Source organism: Pleurodeles waltl, chromosome 5 (assembly GCF_031143425.1).
Source record: "Pleurodeles waltl isolate 20211129_DDA chromosome 5, aPleWal1.hap1.20221129, whole genome shotgun sequence".
In the NCBI taxonomy this organism is placed as follows: Eukaryota; Metazoa; Chordata; class Amphibia; order Caudata; family Salamandridae; genus Pleurodeles; species Pleurodeles waltl.
In genome coordinates, this window is record NC_090444.1 from 206,480,150 (window position 1) to 206,501,812 (window position 21,663).

General features: G+C 46.1%; 1 protein-coding gene across 1 annotated transcript in view; it reads left to right on the forward strand.

Moving 5' to 3' along the window:
• The window catches only part of LOC138297011 (nucleolar pre-ribosomal-associated protein 1-like), a 128,020-nt gene that overhangs the window by 42,827 nt on the left and 63,530 nt on the right, over positions 1–21,663 (forward strand). Inside the window, 1 exon segment of the mRNA XM_069236530.1 lies at positions 4,354–4,491. Coding sequence (XP_069092631.1) covers positions 4,354–4,491 — 138 coding nt within the window.

Here is a 21,663-nt window from a genome sequence, read left to right on the forward strand (position 1 = left end):
GGTGGCCTGACTTCACACAAAGGACTGATAACCCCCCCAGATCTCCTGGCAGACAGGACTTAGTTGAAAGGGTATCTGGTGCACTTCAAAACCACTCTTTCAAGCCTTCTCCATTGTAAAGGCACATTTGGGTATATATACTGAGTCTGTGACCCCCTCAAATCAGACACTTTTAGACATGCAAGTGTGAGAAGGACTGCCATGCTGTCCAAAGGACTCATCAGGACTGCTCTCCTGCTTGTTTCTCTTCTGCCTGTTGCTCCCTGACTCTGCTGGAAGGACTTTGCTTTCCCCCACAAGTGGTAGTCAAGGGCTTGGACTGAGCTTGCCTCCTGTGAAGAAGTCTCAGAGCCATCAAGGACTTCACCCATGGGAGAAAATCCACTGCGCCCGAACACTGACGCAACGCCTGAAAAATCAACGCATCACCTGCTGAATATCCCAACACCACAGTAAGGAGCCAAAGCTGCGCACCTGGAAATCCAGCATCACCTTATCCACGAGGAAGGAATTGAACGCATCAACCCCGCCTCACTGGAAAAATCTGCACATCACTCTACTTTCCGACTCTTCACCTCCTCTAATTCTTTCTACGTTGGTATTTTGATGCACCAAAGGTCCTTTGTGCTCAAATGATACATACATTGCTTCCTATGGTTTGAGACTTACTTAAATCTCCAAAACGTGATATGTTGACTTGTGCATATTGGATCATTGTTGGTTTTTTTATCTTGTTTTATTCAGATAAATATTATCTATTTTTCTAAACTGGTGTGAAGTACTTTTTGTAGTGTTTTCATTGTGTTACTGTATGAGTTATTGCACAAATACTTTACACATTGCCTTCTAAGTTAAGTCTGTCTGCTCTGTTCCAAGCTACCGGAGGGTGAGCACAAGATAATTTAGATTGTGTTGTGACTTACAATGACAAGGATTGTGGTCCTTTCTTAGACAGATTGCATACCTCTGCCAACAAGAGACCCAATTATTTCCACTTTGGCAGAGCCCGTCCGCACAATCAGGTTCTGGAACACAGCATCCTAGGCCCATCCTGGTTTATATAGGTATCTTTATTCTGCGGCAAAAGGTCTATGCCATAGTTAAGCAGTCTTCATCAGCCATTGTGGAGAATGTGAAGTTCTTTGTGAGGTCTGACTTTTGTCATTCCACTATAGAGCAATGGTGGCAGCACAGCAAATTCATTATTCCTATACAAGAACTGGGAGTCAAGACATTTATGCAGGAACCCACTCGGCTGCTAAAGAGGAGTAAACCGTCCGCCAAAATATAAATCAGGCCCTTGGTCTAATACTTATATTGGGTCACATGATACTGGCAATTACTAATACTCTGTTTCAGCTCCTATTAAACCCCATTTCACCTAGCTTCCTTGGCTCTCCAACCACTCAATGCTTTCCAATTCTTTTGAATATGGCTTAGGGGGGTAATTATGAAATGATTGTTAACTATACATGTTGAGAGGTAGCTGGTGTATGGTTTAGTTGTTCCCTTCCTTTTTGCACTTGTTCTCTTTTTTCTTTCCTTTTTTTAGTTTATTGTTCTTTATCCTTTATCCTTCTTCTAAGCACTTTGTCACTTGGGCGTGGAGGAGAGGTATGGAGAAGCACAAGGTTTTTTAACTTCATATAATATAATTTTGTTTTTCTTCTTGGTGGATCTCGTCCATGGTCATGAGGGGCAGCCAAGTGCTTTGACTTCAATGGGTGGGGTGATTTCCCCTGGGAGGTGTCTATTATGGGTCAGATAGATCTGAGTTGGGGGATCTGGGAGTGGGAGATGAAAAGAGTGGAAAAATGTAAGGCATGGTCATGTCAATTTGATTCTCAATTTGACTTTGACTTTGAAAGATCAGCGCATAAATTGTTGGTTTTGGATTCAATATGTAATTATATTACCTATATTACCCATACTAAAATTGTACGGAATATCAGTCCATGTAACTTGATGTTTTATCACACATCCAGTGGTAAGTAAAATTATGTGGTGGAATGTCAGAGAACTCAAAAATGTAGCTAAAAGGTGACTTGTAAAAGAAACAATCAAAACATATAAACCTCGAACAGTGTGTCTTACAGAGACCCATATAGCCTATAAGAATTGATTACTTTACAGGCAACTCGATTTTATACATACTGGCATTACATCACAGTGAGTTTCTATTAGAAGGGTGGCTACACTGGTCACTACATTGATGCCTTTTAAAGTTGGTAGGACAATGGAGGATAGATAAGGGAGGAGGGCTATTGCAAAGATTAAGATTGATCAGATCAACTATAATGTTTTTATGATCTCTTTGACAAACCAGGACTATTCTCAGATACTTTATGCAATTTCTACAGTACTCTTAGATTGGCCGGGACTGTTAATAGTTGTAGGGAATTTTCATTGTATTTTTAAATAGAAAAAGGACACGACAAATCAAGGTGCAAATCCATGAATGACAGGTTCATAAGTCTTTTAACGCATCAATGTGTATAAACGGTTTGGTTGACGTCTGGCGAGGATTTAAACCTAAGGAACCTAGTTTTACGTACAAGTCACACGTTCATGAAAACTATTCGAGAATTGACATAATCTTAGTCTCAAAAAACATGCTCTATGCTACTGAAATCTAGCGGTGCCTCAAGGTGGTGTCGTATCATAATCCTCTCATTCTGACACTTACTATTTTCTGCCCATTCTGCAAATCTCCCTGCCAGGACTCTCCTGCTGAAACTAACATCAAACTATCTCTATTTTAAAGTTTTTGTTTTCGGCTGACCAACAAAGCAGGTGTACATTTAAGACATAAGGATGGAAAATCCCAGCAAGAGTGAAACTCCACCATCTACAAATGAAGCCAATGAGGAGGCATATTTGATGCAAAAATATAAGATTATGCCATTCAAAAAGGGCCACTTTGGGATTATCTATGCTAAATTAATCCAGATTTTTGGAACTAAATGAATCCTTCCCAAATGTTACAGTGCGCCACAATTCCAGCAATAAGACTCAGAGGTGTTTTGGCCAACTGAAGAAAGTCCAAGAGATACCAAATGGATAGAACACAAACCAAGAAGCAGCTGGGCCCTCGAACACATTGGCCATAAAGGAGCTCCTGCCTAGCAAGTAAGATGACGTCATGGCAGCTGTATTCACACAGGACTCAGGGAAATGCCAAGAGGGGTAAGAAAAACGCGCATCTTGCCTAACTATAGCACATGCCTTTAACCAATGATTTCGGTGAAATTTGCACTGAAGATTGTCTGCAACAAGTCATTTTGGGTCATAAGAAACTCCGGTGTTTGCCAATAATAGTGACAATGAAGCAGTGGGAGTTCCCATTGTTGAGATCAAGCCACGGAGAATATGAAAAAAACAAATACAACGTGTATTTTAAACGTGATGAACAGCAAAATGATACATTGTTTCAGAAAACAGCGTGTTCATTCCTCTTTAGACAACTGTATTACAATACAAAATAGAAAAGTTATTTAAATCAGTGTTTCATTGATTTAAAAAAAGTAGCCAAAAGAAACTTTTTTGAAAAATGTCATATTTTTCCAACTTTCTTTTTTGTTTTGCTTAGCAGGGCAAAGAGGTTTAAACGTGTTTATTAATCAGATGAGGGTCACTTCATGGTGAAACACCTAAACCAGTCCTTCCTTTACTGATGCCAGCATGTAATGTTATCTGCCAGTATCTTGTTGCATAGCAACAGTGAGGACAAGTTCTGGAAGAAATAAATGGAATGTGTTCCAAAGTAATACACACCCGCATGACACATCAACAGAGCCAGCAATGGCTATCTCCATGGCCAAGCTTGTGTAATGATATTAGACACATTTGCATTTTTACAACTTTTCTTGGTCAGCACTCTCATTTTATAATTTAGCCGCTGAAGCTGGAAGCAACAAAGTAAAGCAAGTGTTTTGTGATCTGTATATGGAATACGAAATGTGTTCACATGCAATGCCAATGTCCCTGGGTCACTGCAGACCCCCGCTAATAGTTTAACATGGGGCACTGGCAATTCTCTCCGTCTTTCTGTTGTACATGAGAGACGCCAGGCCTCCTGGAACATGAAGTGTGGGTGGACAGCACGTGTTCCGTGGCATTAGAAGCTGAGTTTAGTACACTGGATTCTACAACCCACCTGCTTAGTTCACCAATATGAGCTGGCTGTAGTTTCTTCATGAGACTTTAAAAGCAGTGTATTGCTTATTAACGAGCAATGTTGGTGAGGATTTAAATGAATCATTAATAGTATTACTATTATTATTAGTAGTAGTAGCAGTAGAAATCATATAAATAAGTGAAATAATAACTATTGATATGCATTTGAATAATAAGAAAAATATTCATGAAAGTTGTACTGTAAATAATAATAGTAACAATGATGATGATGCTGATAATGATGATGAAGAAGAAGAAGATGATGATGAAGAAGATGATTATGATGATGATAATGTCACCAATAAAACGTTTTCTGTGATTAGCACTTGCTGGCAGATAGACAGAGACAGACATCCTACAAGTGACTTTTCAATCAAGCATTTCTTTGGGATCTGGACATTTATGATCTGGCGCTCTTGCTGCGCCCAAAGAATGAATCACAGCCATTTGCTGTGATGTGTACCATAATAGTGTCAGTCCTCCTATGATATTATCAAGTGCTGTTGTACTAAGGCAAACCAAAAAACAATAGTTTGAAATGTTCCAAGATCAATTAGCACTTGTTCAAATTAAGCCTTTCCATTAGTCATTTGTGTGTTGTCCAGTTGAGCCACCCAAAGTTTTGTGCTGATGGTGTGCCCAATGCCCATACAAGAGTCTTTTGCTCGATGTGCCACAAGGACGTATGCTACGTCTCACGCCATAGACCAGCAAATCCAAAACTCAAGCCATTCAGAGGAGTTGTAGCCTAGACATTCAGATGGATTGTTCATATTTGTGCAGGATCATGGTTGCTTTGTGTTTGCACCGCATCTGTAAATGCACAGGAAAGATAAAAATGTAGATGATGGGAAGTGACCAGAGAAATTCACAGTGGTTAAGATTAATTCAAACACTTTCCGTTGTTGCTGTATAGGTATACCCAATTGATTGAACTGCAGAGCCCACACTTACTGACAACTTGAGGAAATTACAGAAGTGTTAGCTTTGTAACCAGGGGTGCGGAAAACTGATAATTAGGATATTGGAAATATATTTTTTAGATCTTTAGGGTTAGAGTGAAAAATGTGCACAATCAATAACTCCATGAAAACATGGTTATATGACAAATTCTTTCCAAACACTACCTAAACCTGATTTTTTTATCGAATTTTAAAATGTTTTTCGCGGACATGTTCTTTCTGGCTTAGTGATGTCAGCATCAGAACTACCCATGATTCCAGATGTGGGCAAATTGACTACGACTATAATCGTGACAGAATGTGGATCACATAGTCTGAATGACTGCTTCCAATTTTAAAGATTCCTATTAACGTGTGCCAATGGAACACAAAACAAAATGAATGACGAATTCATCACCGAATCACTTGAATACGTGTTTCAAATTCTTCATTTAGAAATTTCACCCTAAAAGCCTGGCAGAAGATACACTTGAACGTTTCTCTGAAAAATGTCCACAATTTCGCCTAAAAATTTAGCAGAAAAAATAGAATAAAGATATCCCGACTTAAAAAAAAAACCAAAGAATTATTGACATGATTTGTTCACTTTAGGTTTCTTGCACTGTGGTTTCCGGCAATTAAAGTAATTTCAAAAGCACGAAGTTAAAAGATCACTAATAACAAGCAATTCTTGATTATGCTGTAAAAAAAAATTGTCAAAGACAAAAGAACGCTATGTCAAAAGTAAATTTATCAGCCTGTGATAAATGCTTCTCAAAGACGCGCGATAATGAAGAGACGTTGTGTATGCCTTGCATGGGGTAGGTCAGTGTGCTAATGTTGCGTGGTGCTTCGGTTTGTTCAGCTCTGTGCTCTACCATAGCGTTGAACAGGTCAGCATAGGATTTCCCCCTCCCGATATAAGATATGCCCAAACTGTGTCATGACTATGTTTGACCTCACCACGGATGTAGTATTAGCACCAAGCTGATGTTCCTTCCTACTGGATAGGCCTGCCTAGTTCCTTGACAGTAGGGGCCTAGCTCTCAAAAGTGCTGCACATATAGTAGCAACTGGACGCAGAGCTCTTATGGACCCACTGAACTCTAATTATGGCTGTAGTTTAATGTACTACCCAACCGGTGAACAGGGAAACCATCTTCCTTGCTCCAGGACCCACGACAACAACGTTACACCACTGTGAGAGCAGAACATACTGTAAGGTATGTGCGGGGCACACAAAGGGCTACTTCCAGTTTTTCCTGGCCCACCTTAAGTTTAGTAGGAGAAGGTGAAAGCGCCCTACAACCAAACTCAGAACTTAATCCCAAATGAGGTACATACCTCTTGTGCACTGAATTTGGCATATTATCCTTGACTATTAGGAGTGGCAACTTTGCGTGATTGTCAGGTAGGAATGTTTAATTTTTCTTGCTTGGGAGCAACTTTACCATGCCACTTTGATTATCCAGAGCATTACAAGCAAATACACTTTCCACAGCAGTCTTTTAAAGCAGGAAAATGAATTTCTTTGCTCCTCTGTAAGCCCGTATTGTCTCACGTACCAAATAGCTTGACAGATAGGTGAAAGAAAAAAACGTGAAAATAAATCAGAACTAACGTGTAGGTAGATAAGGTCATTCCCCATGAAACTAATGAGACTGTGTGAATTAGAAACAATTTCTCCAAAATGCATGCACGTTTTCTTTTGGATATCAGTGTCCCGCTGTGTCAGGCCCGCTGTGAACATCTTCAGCTCTAAGTTTCACCCCTCCATTTTGTTTTGCTTTCAAGCCTCAGGCAAGGGTTAAAAGGAGCAGGCGAGTGGGTTTCTGTGCATCTTCCACTGTCACTTAACATGGAGGCCCTTCCACTCTGGTTTTAATATAAACACAGATCCTTCGGATTAGAAACAGAGATTCCCAGACACCTGCCTGCTCCTCTGTGCATAGGAACATCCCACGTTTCAGTGCAACCCTGTGCAAATTAAACAATGTTTCCCTTCTTTTTTCTTGCGACTATCCATCACACAATGCTAGCAAACTGTGCCTACACGGTGCCCAGACTGTTTTCCAGCGTGGTGGCAGTAAGCAAAGGGGTTTGGCTTGGTCAGTAAGATGGGGGTAGGGGTGATTTTGGGGAGTGAGTTTCAGATTTCCCAAGAATCACGCGGGCATATTATGGTAAAATACATTATCTGAGAAACAAGAGGTGAGGGGGCTTGAGGGGTATTGAAAAGCGAGAGCAGTGCGGATTGTTAGTGAATGCTTTGTAAAATAATGTGGCTTTTTTAAGGACTTCAAAACAGAGAGGGGAGAGAGTATGTGTGTGTTTTAGTCTCTGTGTGTATGTAAACATCCTAAATGAAAACCGACAGTCACCTTGCCATACCCAACTGAAAGCACCTGTACCCAACTATTTACAAGATAATACATTTATTAGGGGGGTGTACACCCCAGAAGCTAGGCCCCTGAGTAAGCAGTGTCAACAAGAACTAGACCACACTGCACAATCTGCCTCCTATAACCCAGACCTGAATCCCTGACCAGCCAGCCCAGTCCCCCTGGCCGGCTGTTCGCTTGGCACCCAGCAACCAATGGCATGATAGAGCCCATCTGCCAGTCTTCAGCCCTCTCGCAGACTGATGCATTCATCCTACTTGGCAAGCAGCCTGAAGTCTTAATCTCCAGCAGCAATCACTGGGCATTTCTTAATGAAATTATGTTATTTAAGTCCCACTTGTTCTTTATGTGAAGTAACGGGCATAATTTGTGCTTATTCCATCTGTTAAATACTGACGGCGAGGAATCAAACGCTGTCATACAGTATGTACTACAAATGCTGCAATGAATTTAATCAATTTACAACATTTTGTGCTACTGGGTTTTTCATATCTGTTGAATCTTGCAGCTTTAATTACTTTGCATTACGTTTAATGGATTGAGATGATGATGTAACAGTGCCCACTAACTAATAGCCGCAAATTCCATGTCAGCCTAATGTGTATATATTACACGAGATAATATATAGGTATGTGTACGCCTCTATGTATATAGGCATGTATATTTTAGGCACATGTATTTATAACGCATAAGTGTTTTTTTCGATCCACTCAATTTTGCATTACATAGTCATCTTTTTGTATAACATATATTTTTATATGTAAAGTATATGGCCTTAAAATTCTCCCTTTCTTTGTATACCGAATTTCATCACAAATTTTTATTAGTGACCAAATCACGATTTCGAGATCACCATCCATTGTATTTTGTGCCGGTATGATTTTCGCCAGGTGAAACCTGTCAAAAATGTGTCGGAAAGTAAGCAAATTCTGAGTGTGTGCACCTCTGAATTGGGGAACGCATGCGTTATTACCATAATATCCACAATTCTGGGGAATCGAAGCAAAAGTCAGGTTTATGCCGCAATACTTCGCCCAGTAAATATCTCACCAAGCGATTCCGGTATTTACTGTGTGTGGTATCGTGGGAAATAGTTGGAAAGCGCAGGCTGAGATCGTTTTGTGAGTAAACCTTATTCTTTGCTCAGAGAGAAATTTTGTTTACAGCATAGAGACGGTTAAGGAATCGGCAAAGTGGGCCCTGGCTAAGTGCCCCAGCCATTTAGGACCCCTCCGAAAAAGCCAGATCAATCAGTCATTTGTAAAGTGCGCTACTCACCCGGAGGGTCTCAAGGCGCTGGGGGAGGGGGGGACCGCTACTGCTCGAACAGCCAGGTCTTGAGTTGCTTCCTGAAGGAGAGGTGGTCTTGGGTCAGACGGAGGTGGATGGGGAGGGAGTTCCAAGTCTTGGCTGCCAGGTAGGAGAAGGATCTTCCTCCCGCGGTGGCTTTCCTGATGCGTGGAATGGCGGCGAGGGCGCGGCTGATCGATCGTAGCTGGCGGGTGGGAGTGTAGAAGGTCAGGCGGTTGTTGAGGTACCTGGGGCCCATGTCGTGGAGGGCCTTGTGTGGGTGGGTGAGGAGACGGAACGTGATTCTCTTGCTGACGGGGAGCCAGTGCAGGTCTCTCAGGTGTCCGGAGATGTGGCTGTTTCGAGGGATGTTGAGGATGAGGCGTGCGGAGGCGTTCTGGATGCGTTGGAGTCTTTTCTGTAGTTTGGCCGTGGTTCCGGTGTAAAGGGTGTTTCCGTAGTCCAGTCGACTGGTGACGAGTGCCTGGGTGACCGTCTTCCTGGTTTCGGTGGGGATCCATCAGAAGATCTTTCAGAGCATGCGTAGGATGTTGAAGCATGATGATGAAACAGCGTTGACTTGTCTGGTCATCGAGAGGGAGGAGTCCAGGATGAAGCCCAGGTTGCGTGCGTGGTCCGTTGGTTTGGGTGCGCTGCCCAGTGCAGGGGGCCACCAGGAGTCGTCCCAGGCAGAGGGTGATGATCCCAGGATGAGGACTTCCGTCTTGTCTGCGTTCAGCTTCAGGCGGCTATTCATCATCCACTCGGCTACGTCTTTCATCCCTTCGTGCAGATTAGTTCTAGCGGTAGCTGGGTCGTTGGTGAGGGAGAGGATCAGCTGGGTGTCGTCGGCGTAGGAGATGATGTTGAGGTTGTGTTGGCGTGTGATGGCTGCGAGGGGGCTCATGTAGACGTTGAATAGGGTGGGGCTGAGTGACGATCCTTGCGGTACGCCGCAGATGACTTTGGTGGCCTCGGAACTGAACGGGGGGAGGCGGACTCTCTGGGTTCTTCCGGTGAGGAACGAGATGAACCACTCTAGTGCCTTCTCTTGGATTCCGATGTTGCTGAGGCGTTGCACTAGGGTGTGGTGGCAGACAGTGTCGAACGCTGCGGAGAGGTCCAGGAGGATGAGTGCCGCTGTTTCCCCGTTGTCGAGCAGTGCTCGGATGTCGTCAGTGGCTGCGATGAGGGCGGTCTCGGTGCTGTGGTTGGCACGGAAGCCGGACTGCGAGTGGTCGAGGGATCCGTTAGTCTCGATGAAGGCGGCTAGCTGTCTGTTGATGGTCTTCTCGATGACTTTGGCAGGGAACGGGAGGAGCGAGATGGGGCGGTAGTTCTTGAGGTCGGTGGGGTCGGCTGCGGGTTTCTTCAGGAGGGCGCTGAGTTCGGCATGCTTCCAGCTCTCCGGGAAGGTGGCAGTGTTGAAGGAGCAGTTAATGATGTCCCGGAGATGGGGTGCGATGATGCAGTCGGCCTTGTTGAAGACGTGGTGGGGGCATGGGTCGGTCGGAGATCCGGAATGGATGGTGTTCATCGTGTGGATAGTGTCTTCGGTGCTGACCGGGGTCCAGGCGCGGAGGGTGGTGTTGGGGGGCGTTGGTTTGGTGGTTGGGTGCGTGGTCTGTGCGCCGAAGCTGTTGTGTATGTCGGCTATCTTGCGGTGAAAGAACGAGGCGAGTGAGTCGCAGAGGTCTTGTGAGGGCGTGATGTCGTTGTTTCCGGCGCTGGGGTTGGAGAGCTCTTTGACGATGTTGAAGAGTTCCTTGCTGTTGTGTGCGTTGTTGTCTAGTCGTTCTTTGAATGCTGTCTTCTTGGTGGTGCGGATCAGCTGGTGGTGTTTGCGGGAGGCGTGCTTGAGGGCGGTCATGTTGTCTGTAGTTGGGTTTTTTCGCCAGGTTTTCTCGAGGGTGCGGCAGTTCTTCTTGGAGTTCTTGAGGTCGCTGTTGAACCAGGGGGCTTTCTTGTTGTTGGGTCTGGTGGGATGGCTTTTCAGCGGTGCGAGGTGGTCGGCGCAGTTGGTGATCCACTGTGTGAGGTTGTTGGCTGCTTGGTTGGGGTCCGTTGAGCTGCCGGGGGGTTCAGGCTCAGTGATGTGGAGAGCTGGTTGGTTGGTGGTGATCAGTTCTGCAAGCAGTCCTGCAGCGATGACCTTGAATGATTATTAAACAAATTGTTGTAAAAACTGTTTTCCTTTAATATATGTTTACTGTGGGTGATGTGTAAGAGTCTATACCAGTTGGTTTTCAGCACCATGCAGCAACCATTAAAATGCTCCTTTTAGATCAAAACGAGACCTCTCATATGATAAATAGAAGGGAGTCTCAGAGATTATTTGCAATAACATTACTGAGCTGCTCCTGTTTTACAATATCGAAAACACGGCATTACCACTGAATATTAGATGTAAGCATGTTTAGAATTTAGACCAGTTTGCCTGTGCACTGTCAGTGACCTGGCCAAAGAGGGCATGAAAGACCTGACATTGGATATTATATTCAAAGCTGCTCCGGACAAGGTCCCCCAAAATACGTTTGGCCCAGGCTCCCCAAAATCCTTAAGATGTCCCTGGTCCAGCATGTATAACTGAAAGAGGGACCTTACTTCAAAACCATGAAAGCAAAATAGCCCGACCTTATGGGTGCATAAGCAGGCTTTCGATAGAAGCATTCAGAAATGATGCATACAAAAGTATTAGTTGTGTCATTAACCTTCAGAGGAAAGTGGTGATGAAAACGCAAGGTAAACAGTGTCAGCATCCTAAAATGGCAACATTGTGAGAATTTGGAAACTTTTGCAATTTTTTTCTCACAACTGGGTCTCGGTTATTTTTTGGACAGAAAACAACCTAGTAATTCACCCACGAAATTACCGATCATGCTGCATTGGGAACTTTGGGGGGAAGATTGTTCACCTGTACACGTTTTTGTGAAAAACCATCTGTGACTCAGTTTTCCATGCCATTTCCTGCATATTTCCTCACAATATTTTATGCTAATTTCCAGTCTGCTTTAGTACCCACAGCTTCCCTAAAAAACACAGACTTGCGGTTTTCATGCAAAACTTGAAATTCCGATGGGGCCGTAATATCCATGTCCGGTCTCACCTGAATTGGTGGGCCACTTGTAACGAAAGCCTAGAGGTATTTTGAAACTTACTCGTAAGTAGGGTTGTTCGAAGTAGCCACGTTTTTCTCTTGAGAACCTCACATAATTGTCACAAATACTACTGTGAGTGCGTCTGACTTTTTTGGCCTTTTATAATGCTCATTTATAAGGGGATGTGTTAGAGGTTCGATAGAATTTTTTACCATGCTTGGAGGTATCTCACCATCATTACCCTCAACCTGTTCCATAAACAGTTTAGACCCCATAATAAATAAAAAATCAATTTGTCAAAGCTTTGAGTCATTAAACGTCATGCACCATGACCCATGTGGCCATGAATAACCAAACCTTTTAGTAAAATTTAGAAAGTTTATTTCCCTATATCAACAATGCTAGCAACACATATATTAGCCTCAATACCAATTGATAAACATATATGAATAACACAGGCTGACTAAATCTTCTAAAGAATCTTAATTTAACTAAAGCATTCACAATTAGACCTTCAAGAGTTAGAGTACAACTCAATAACAACAAAAGCTGTGCAGTAGAAATAACAGACATTGGGCTTCAGCAGCTGTACAAGATAAATTCTCAGTTAATCACTTTTAGTCAGTATTAGGATTTCTTACTAACCCTTGAATTAGAATAGCATGTTTGGGCTTCATGCAAAAATTAATTTGGAAACCATCTGTAAGGAAATGCCTCCTTGGCATGGTTACCCCCTGGATTTTTGCCTTTGCTGATGCTAAGTTTTGATTTGAAAGTGTGCTGAGGCCTGCTAACCAGGCCCCAGCACTAGTGTTCTTTCCCTAACCTGTACTTTTATTTTCACAATTGGCACACCCTGGCATCCAGGTATCCCTTGTAACTGGTACCCCTGGTACCAAGGGCCCTGATGCCAGGGAAGGTCTCTAAGGGCTGCAGCATGTCTTATGCCACCCTGGGGACCCCTCGCTCAGCACAGACACACTGCTTGCCAGCTTGTGTGTGCTGGTGAGGACAAAACGAGTACGTCGACATGGCACTCCCCTCAGGGTGCCATGCCAACCTCACACTGCCTATGCAGTATAGATAAATCACCCCTCTAGCAGGCCTTACAGCCCTAAGGCAGGGTGCACTATACCATAGGTGAGGGCACAAGTGCATGAGCACTGTGCCCCTACAGTGTCTAAGCAAAACCTTAGACATTGTAAGTGCAGGGTAGCCATAAGAGTATATGGTCTGGGAGTCTGTCAAACACGAACTACACAGCACCATAATGGCTTCACTGAAAACTGGGAAGTTTGGTATCAAACTTCTCAGCACAATAAATGCACACTGATTCCAGTGTACATTTTATTGTAACATACACCCCAGAGGGCACCTTAGAGGTGCCCCCTGAAACCTTAACCAACTACCCGTGTAGGCTGACTGGTTTTAGCAGCCTGCCACAGTCGAGACATGTTGCTGGCCACATGGGGAGAGTGCCTTTGTCACTCTGTGGCTAGTAACAAAGCCTGTACTGGGTGGAGGTGCTTCACACCTCCCCCTGCAGGAACTGTAACACCTGACGGTGAGCCTCAAAGGCTCACCCCCTTTGTTACAGCACCACAGGGCACTCCAGCTAGTGGAGTTGCCCGCCCCCTCCGGCCACGGCCCCACTTTTGGCGGCAAGGCCCGAGGAGATAATGAGAATAACAAGGAGGAGTCACTGGCCAGTCAGGACAGCCCCTAAGGTGTCCTGAGCTGAGGTGACTCTGACTTTTTAGAAATCCTCCATCTTGCAGATGGAGGATTCCCCCAATAGGGATAGGAATGTGACCCCCTCCCCTTGGGAGGAGGCTAAAAGAGGGTGTACCCACCCTCAGGGCTAGTAGCCTTTGGCTACTAACCCCCCAGACCTAAACACGCCCTTAAATTTTGTATTTAAGGGCTCCCCAGAACCTAGGAACTCAGATTCCTGCAACCTAAGAAGAAGAGGACTGCTAAGCTGAAAAACCCTGCAGAGAAGATGGAGACACCAACTGCCTTGGCCCCAGCTCTACTGGCCTGTCTCCCTTCCTTCTAAAGACACTGCTCCAGCAACGCTTTCCCCAGGGACCAGCGACCTCTGAATTCTCAGAGGACTGTCCTGCTCTAGAAGGACCAAGAAACTCCTGAGGACAGCGGCCCAGTTCACCCAAGACTGCAACTTTGTTTCCAAAGGAGCAACTTTAAAACAACTGCATCTCCCGCCGGAAGCCTGAGACTTGCTACTCTGCACCCGACGCCCCCGGCTCGACGTGTGGAGAAACAACACTTCAGGGAGAACTCCCCGGCGACTACGAGACTGTGAGTAGCCAGAGTTGCTCCCCCTGAGCCCCCACAGCGACGCCTGCAGAGGGAATCCCAAGGCTCCCCCTGACCGCGACTGCCTGCTTCCCAGATCCCGACGCCTGGTAAAGACTCTGCACCCGCAGCCCCCAGGACCTTAAAGACGGAACACCAGTGCAGGAGTGACCCCCAGGAGGCCCTCTCCCTTTCCCAGGTGGTGGCTACCCTGAGGAGCCCCCCCTTGCCTGCCTGCATCGCTGAAGAGACCCCTTGGTCTCCCATTGATTTCCACTGGAAACCCGACGTGTGTTTGCACACTGCACCCGGCCGCCCCTGTGCTGCTGAGGGTGTACCTTCTGTGCTAACTTGTGTCCCCCCCAGTGCCCTACAAAACCCCCCTGGTCTGCCCTCCGAAGACGCGGGTACTTACCTGCTGGCAGACTGGAACCGGGGCACCCCCTTCGCCATTGAAGCCTATGCGTTTTGGGCACCACTTTGAACTCTGCACCTGACCGGCCCTGAGCTGCTGGTGTGGTAACTTTGGGGTTGCTCTGAACCCCCAACGGTGGGCTACCTTGGACCCAAACTTGAACCCCGTAGGTGGTTTACTTACCTGCAAAAACTAACTAACTCTTACTCCCCCTAGGAACTGTGAAAATTGCACTGTCTAGTTTTAAAATAGCTATATGTGATTTATGTGAAAAGTATATATGCTATTTTGATTATTCAAAGTTCCTAAAGTACTTACCTGCAATACCTTTCATTTGAAGTATTACATGTAAAATGTAAACCTGTGGTTTTTAAAATAAACTAAGAAAATATATTTTTCTATACAAAAACCTATTGGCCTGGAATTGTCTCTGAGTGTGTGTTCCTCATTTATTGCCTGTGTGTATACAACAAATGCTTAACACTACTCCTTTAATAAGCCTACTGCTCGACCACACTACCACAAAATAGAGCATTAGAATTATCTCTTTTTGCCACTATCTTACCTCTAAGGGGAACCCTTGGACTCTGTGCATACTATTCCTTACTTTGAAATAGTGCATACAGAGCCAACTTCCTACATTGGTGGATCAGCGGTGGGGTACAAGACTTTGCATTTGCTGGACTACTCAGCCAATACCTGATCACACGACTAAATTCCAAAAATTGTCATTAGAAACTGATTTTTGAAATTTGAGCTATTTTTCTAAATTTTTAAAAGTCCTGCTAGGGCCTTGTGTTAGTCCCTGTTAGCATTTCTTTTAGAGTTTAAAAGTTTTGTGAAAGTTTGACTTAGGTTCTAGAAATAATTGTAGATTCTTAAAAAGTATTCCAACTTTTAGAAACATAGGGGGTCTTTCTGACCCCGGTGGGCGGCGGTCGCCGCCTGCCTGGCGGAAACCGCCATTTGGCCGCCCCGCGGTCAAAAGACCGCTGGGGCCATTCCGACCTTCCCGCTGGGCCGGCGGGCGCTAACATTGTTAGCGCCCGCCGGCCCAGCGGGAAGGCGGCCTGCAACACTGAAGCCGGCTCCGAATGGAGCTGGCGGTGTTGCAGGTGTGCGACGGGTGCAGTTGCACCCGTCGCGCTTTTCACTGTCTGCTAGGCAGACAGTGAAAAGCAGGCTGGGGCCTTGTTAGGGGGCCCCAGGACACCCGTTCCCGCCAGCCTCTTCCTGGTGGTGTAAACCGCCAGAAACAGGCTGGCGGGAAGGGGGTCGGAATCCCCAGGGCAGCGCTGCTTGCAGCGCTGCCCTGGAGGATTCTCCCAGCCGGGGGAAATCCGGCGGGAAACCGCCGGACCCGGCTGGGCGACCGCGGCTTTACCGCCACGGTCAGAATGACGAATGAAGCACCGCCAGCCTGTTGGCAGTGCTTCCGTCATTCGCGACCGCCAGGGTCGGAATGAGGGCCATAATGTCTGGGGCAGAAGAGAATGTGAGGGAACTCGACCTCACACCTTACCTCCATCTTAAGATGAGGGAGCTAAGGTCTCTCTGCAAAATAAAGAAAATCCCAGTTGGCTTAAGAGGAGCTGCTGGCAGAGTTTGAAAAAGCCAACCCCTCTGAGGATGACCTCACAGAGGGGGAAGATAGTGACTTGGAGGAGAATTCCCCCCTTCCAGTCCTAATTAGGGAGATCAGGGACCCTCAATCCCTGACTCCAAACATAATAGTCAGAGATGCTGCTTCCCTCACAGGAGGGCACAGCACCTCTGGTATCACTGAGGAGAGCCTCAGTGAAGATGACCTCCTGTTAGCCAGGATGGCCAAAAGATTGGCTTCGGAGAGACAGCTCCTAGCCATAGAAAGAGAAAGACAAGAGATGGGTTTTGGTCCCATCCATGGTGGCAGCAACATAAATAGGGTCAGAGATTCTCCTGACATGTTGAAAATCCCAAAAGGGATTGTAACTAAATATGAAGATGGTGATGACATCACCAAATGGTTCACAGCTTTTGAGAGGGCTTGTGCAACCAGAAAAGTAAACAGATCTCACTGGGGTGCTCTCCTTTGGGAAATGTTCACTGGAAAGTGTAGGGATAGACTCCTCACACTCTCTAGAAAAGATGCAGAATCTTATGACCTCATGAAGGGAACCCTGATTGAGGGCTTTGGATTCTCCACTGAGGAGTATAGAATTAGATTCAGGGGGGCTCAAAAAACCTCGAGCAAGACCTGGGTTGATTTTGTGGACTACTCAGTGAAAACACTGGATGGTTGGATTCAAGGCAGTGGTGTAAATGACTATGATGGGCTGTACAATTTATTTGTGAAAGAACACCTATTAAGTAATTGTTCAAATGATAAACTGCATCAGCATCTGGTAGACCTAGGACCAATTTCTCCCCAAGAATTGGGAAAGAATGCGGACCATTGGGTCAATACTAGGGCGACCAAGACTTCCACAGGGGATGACCAAAAGAAAGGGGTCACAAAGCCTCCCCAGGGGAAGAGTGTTGAGACATCCAAAAATAAAAATAGTAAAGAGTCTTCTACAGGCCCCCAAAAACCTGCACAGGAGGGTGGGCCCAGAGCCTCTTCACAATCCAATTTTGGGTACAAGGGTAAAAACTTTGATCCCAAAAAGGCCTGGTGTCGTAGCTGTAATCAGCCTGGACACCAAACTGGAGACAAGGCCTGTCCCAAGAAAAGTACCACTTCTAACTCCACTCCAGCTAACACTGGAATGGCTAGTCTCCAAGTGGGATCAACAGTGTGCCCAGAGCAAATCAGGTGTCACACTGAAGCTACATTAGTCTCTGAGGGTGGGGTGGATTTAGCCACAATGGCTGCCTGGGCCCCTAACATGCAAAAATACAGGCAGCAGCTCTTAATTAATGGGACAAGTGTAGAAGGCCTGAGGGATACAGGTGCCAGTGTCACCATGGTGACAGAGAAACTGGTTTCCCCTGGTCAATACCTGGCTGGACAAACTTATCCAGTCACCAACGCTGACAATCAGACTAAAGTACATCCCATGGCTATTGTAACTTTAGAGTGGGGAGGGGTCAATGGCCTGAAACAGGTGGTGGTCTCCTCAAATATCCCAGTAGACTGTTTGCTTGGAAATGACCTGGAGTCCTCAGCATGGGCTGAGGTAGAACTGAAAACCCATGCAGCCGTGCTGGGTATCCCTGAACTGGTGTGTGTCAAGACAAGGGCACAGTGCAAGGCTCAGGGTGAAAAAGTAGAGATGGAGCCTGGAAAAAGGGCCCAACCTACCAAGAGAAAAGGAAAGACAACTGGGAAACCAGCTGCAACACAACAACAAAAAGAGAACCTCTCTTCTCAGGAAGAAGTTCTGCCCTCTGAGGGAACTGAGCCTATTGAGTTAGAACCTTATCAGGTTGAGCTCTTAGGCCCAGGGGGACCCTCAAGGGAGCAGTTGTGTAAGGGGCAAGAAACCTGTCCCTCTCTTGAAGGCCTTAGGCAGCAAGCTGCTGAAGAGTCCAATGGCAACAAAACTGGAACACATAGGGTCTATTGGGAAGATGGACTCCTTTACACTGAGGCAAGAGATCCCAAACCTGGTGCCACTAGGAGAGTGGTAGTGCCTCAGGAGGTTAGGGAGTTCATACTGACCTTAGTCCATGATATTCCTCTTGCTGGGCATTTGGGACAAACCAAGACGTGGGAGAGACTAGTCAACCACTTCTACTGGCCCAACATGTCCCAGAAAGTCAAGGAGTTTTGTGTCTCCTGTACCACCTGTCAAGCCAGTGGTAAGACAGGTGGACACCCAAAGGCCCCCCTCATTCCACTTCCAGTGGTGGGGGTCCCCTTTGAAAGAGTGGGTGTGGACATAGTGGGTCCACTTGAACCTCCCACAGCCTCAGGGAATATGTACATACTAGTAGTAGTGGATCATGCTACTAGGTACCCTGAAGCTATTCCCCTTAGGTCGACTACTGCCCCTGCAGTAGCCAAGGCCCTCATTGGTATTTTTACCAGAGTGGGTTTTCCTAAGAAGGTGTTGTCTGACAGAGGTACCAACTTCATGTCAGCATACCTGAAACACATGTGGAATGAGTGTGGAGTGACTTATAAATTCACTACACCTCACAATCCACAAACTAATGGCCTTGTTGAGAGATTCAACAATACATTAAAAGGCATGATCATGGGGCTCCCTGAAAAACTCAAAAGGAGATGGGATGTCCTCTTGCCATGTCTGCTTTTCGCTTACAGAGAGGTGCCTCAGAAGGGAGTAGGGTTCTCACCCTTTGAACTTCTGTTTGGCCACCCTGTAAGGGGACCACTAGCTCTTGTGAAAGAAGGCTGGGAGAGACCTCTTCATGAGCCTAAGCAAGACATAGTGGACTATGTACTTGGCCTACGGTCAAGGATGGCAGAGTACATGGAAAAGGCAAGTAAAAACCTTGAGGCCAGCCAACAGCTCCAGAAGTTTTGGTATGACCAAAAGGCTGCAATGGTTGAATTTCAACCAGGGCAGAAAGTCTGGGTTTTGGAGCCTGTGGCTCCCAGGGCACTTCAGGACAAATGGAGTGGCCCTTACCCAGTGCTAGAGAAGAAGAGTCAGGTCACCTACCTGGTGGACCTAGGCACTAGCAGGAGCCCCAAGAGGGTGATCCATGTGAACCGCCTTAAGCTCTTCCATGATAGGGCCGATGTAAATCTGTTGATGGTAACAGATGAGGACCAGGAAGCTGAGAGTGAACCTCTCCCTGATCTCCTCTCATCAAACCCTAAAGATGGTTCAGTAGATGGAGTGATCTACTCAGACACCCTCTCTGGCCAACAGCAATCTGACTGCAGGAAGGTCCTGCAACAGTTTGCTGAGCTCTTTTCCCTAACCCCTGCTCAGACACACCTGTGTACCCATGATGTGGACACAGGAGACAGCATGCCTGTCAAAAACAAAATATTCAGACAGTCTGACCAAGTTAAGGAAAGCATCAAGGTGGAAGTCCACAAGATGCTGGGATTGGGAGTCATTGAGCACTCTGACAGCCTCTGGGCTAGCCCAGTGGTCTTAGTCCCCAAACCTCACACCAAAGATGGAAAGAGAGAGATGAGGTTTTGTGTGGACTACAGAGGACTTAATTCTGTCACCAAGACAGATGCCCATCCCATTCCAAGGGCTGATGAACTGATTGATAAATTAGGTGCTGCCAGATTCTTAAGTACCTTTGACTTAACAGCAGGGTACTGGCAAATCAAAATGGCACCAGGAGCAAAAGAAAAGACAGCATTCTCCACACCTGATGGGCATTATCAGTTTACAGTTATGCCCTTTGGTTTAAAGAATGCCACTGCCACCTTCCAAAGGTTGGTGAATCAAGTCCTTGCTGGTTTGGAATCCTTTAGTGCAGCTTATCTCGACGATATTGCTGTCTTTAGCTCCAGCTGGCAGGATCACCTGGTCCACCTGAAGAAGGTTTTGAAGGCTCTGCAATCAGCAGGCCTCTCTATCAAGGCATCCAAATGCCAGATAGGGCAGGGAACTGTGGTTTACTTGGGACACCTTGTAGGTGGAGGCCAAGTTCAGCCACTCCAGCCTAAGATCCAGACTATTCTTGACTGGGCAGCTCCAAAAACCCAGACTCAAGTCAGGGCATTCCTTGGCTTGACTGGGCATTACAAGAGGTTTGCGAAGGGATATGGATCCATAGTGACAGCCCTCACAGAACTTACCTCCAAGAAAATGCCCAAGAAGGTAAACTGGACTGTAGAATGCCAACAGGCCTTTGACACCCTGAAACAAGCACTGTGCACAGCACCAGTTCTAAAAGCTCCAGATTACTCCAAGCAGTTCATTGTGCAGACAGATGCCTCTGAACATGGGATAGGGGCAGTTTTGTCCCAAACAAATGATGATGGCCTTGACCAGCCTGTTGCTTTCATTAGCAGGAGGTTACTCCCCAGGGAGCAGCGTTGGAGTGCCATTGAGAGGGAGGCCTTTGCTGTGGTTTGGTCCCTGAAGAAGCTGAGACCATACCTCTTTGGTACTCACTTTGTAGTTCAAACTGACCACAGACCTCTCAGATGGCTGATGCAAATGAAAGGTGAAAATCCAAAACTGTTGAGGTGGTCCATCTCCCTAGAGGGAATGGACTTCATAGTGGAACACAGACCTGGGACTGCCCATGCCAATGCAGATGGCCTTTCAGGTTCTTCCACTTAGAAAATGAAGACTCTCTTGGGAAAGGTTAGTCTCATCCTCTTTCGTTTGGGGGGGGGGTTGTGTAAGGAAATGCCTCCTTGGCATGGTTACCCCCGGACTTTTTGCCTTTGCTGATGCTAAGTTTTGATTTGAAAGTGTGCTGAGGCCTGCTAACCAGGCCCCAGCACCAGTGTTCTTTCCCTAACCTGTACTTTTGTTTTCACAATTGGCACACCCTGGCATCCAGGTAAGTCCCTTGTAACTGGTACCCCTGGTACCAAGGGCCTTGATGCCAGGGAAAGTCTCTAAGGGCTGCAGCATGTCTTATGCCACCCTGGGGACCCCTCGCTCAGCACAGACACACTGCTTGCCAGCTTGTGTGTGCTGGTGAGGACAAAACGAGTACGTCGACATGGCACTCCCCTCAGGGTGCCATGCCAACCTCACACTGCCTATGCAGTATAGATAAGTCACCCCTCTAGCAGGCCTTACAGCCCTAAGGCAGGGTGCACTATACCATAGGTGAGGGCACAAGTGCATGAGCACTGTGCCCGTACAGTGTCTAAGCAAAACCTTAGACATTGTAAGTGCAGGGTAGCCATAAGAGTATATGGTCTGGGAGTCGGTCAAACACGAACTCCACAGCACCATAATGTCTACACTGAAAACTGGGAAGTTTGGTATCAAACTTCTCAGCACAATAAATGCACACTGATTCCAGTGTTCATTTTATTGTAACATACACCCCAGAGGGCACCTTAGAGGTGCTCCCTGAAACCTTAACCAACTACCCGTGTAGGCTGACTAGTTTTAGCAGCCTGCCACAGTCGAGACATG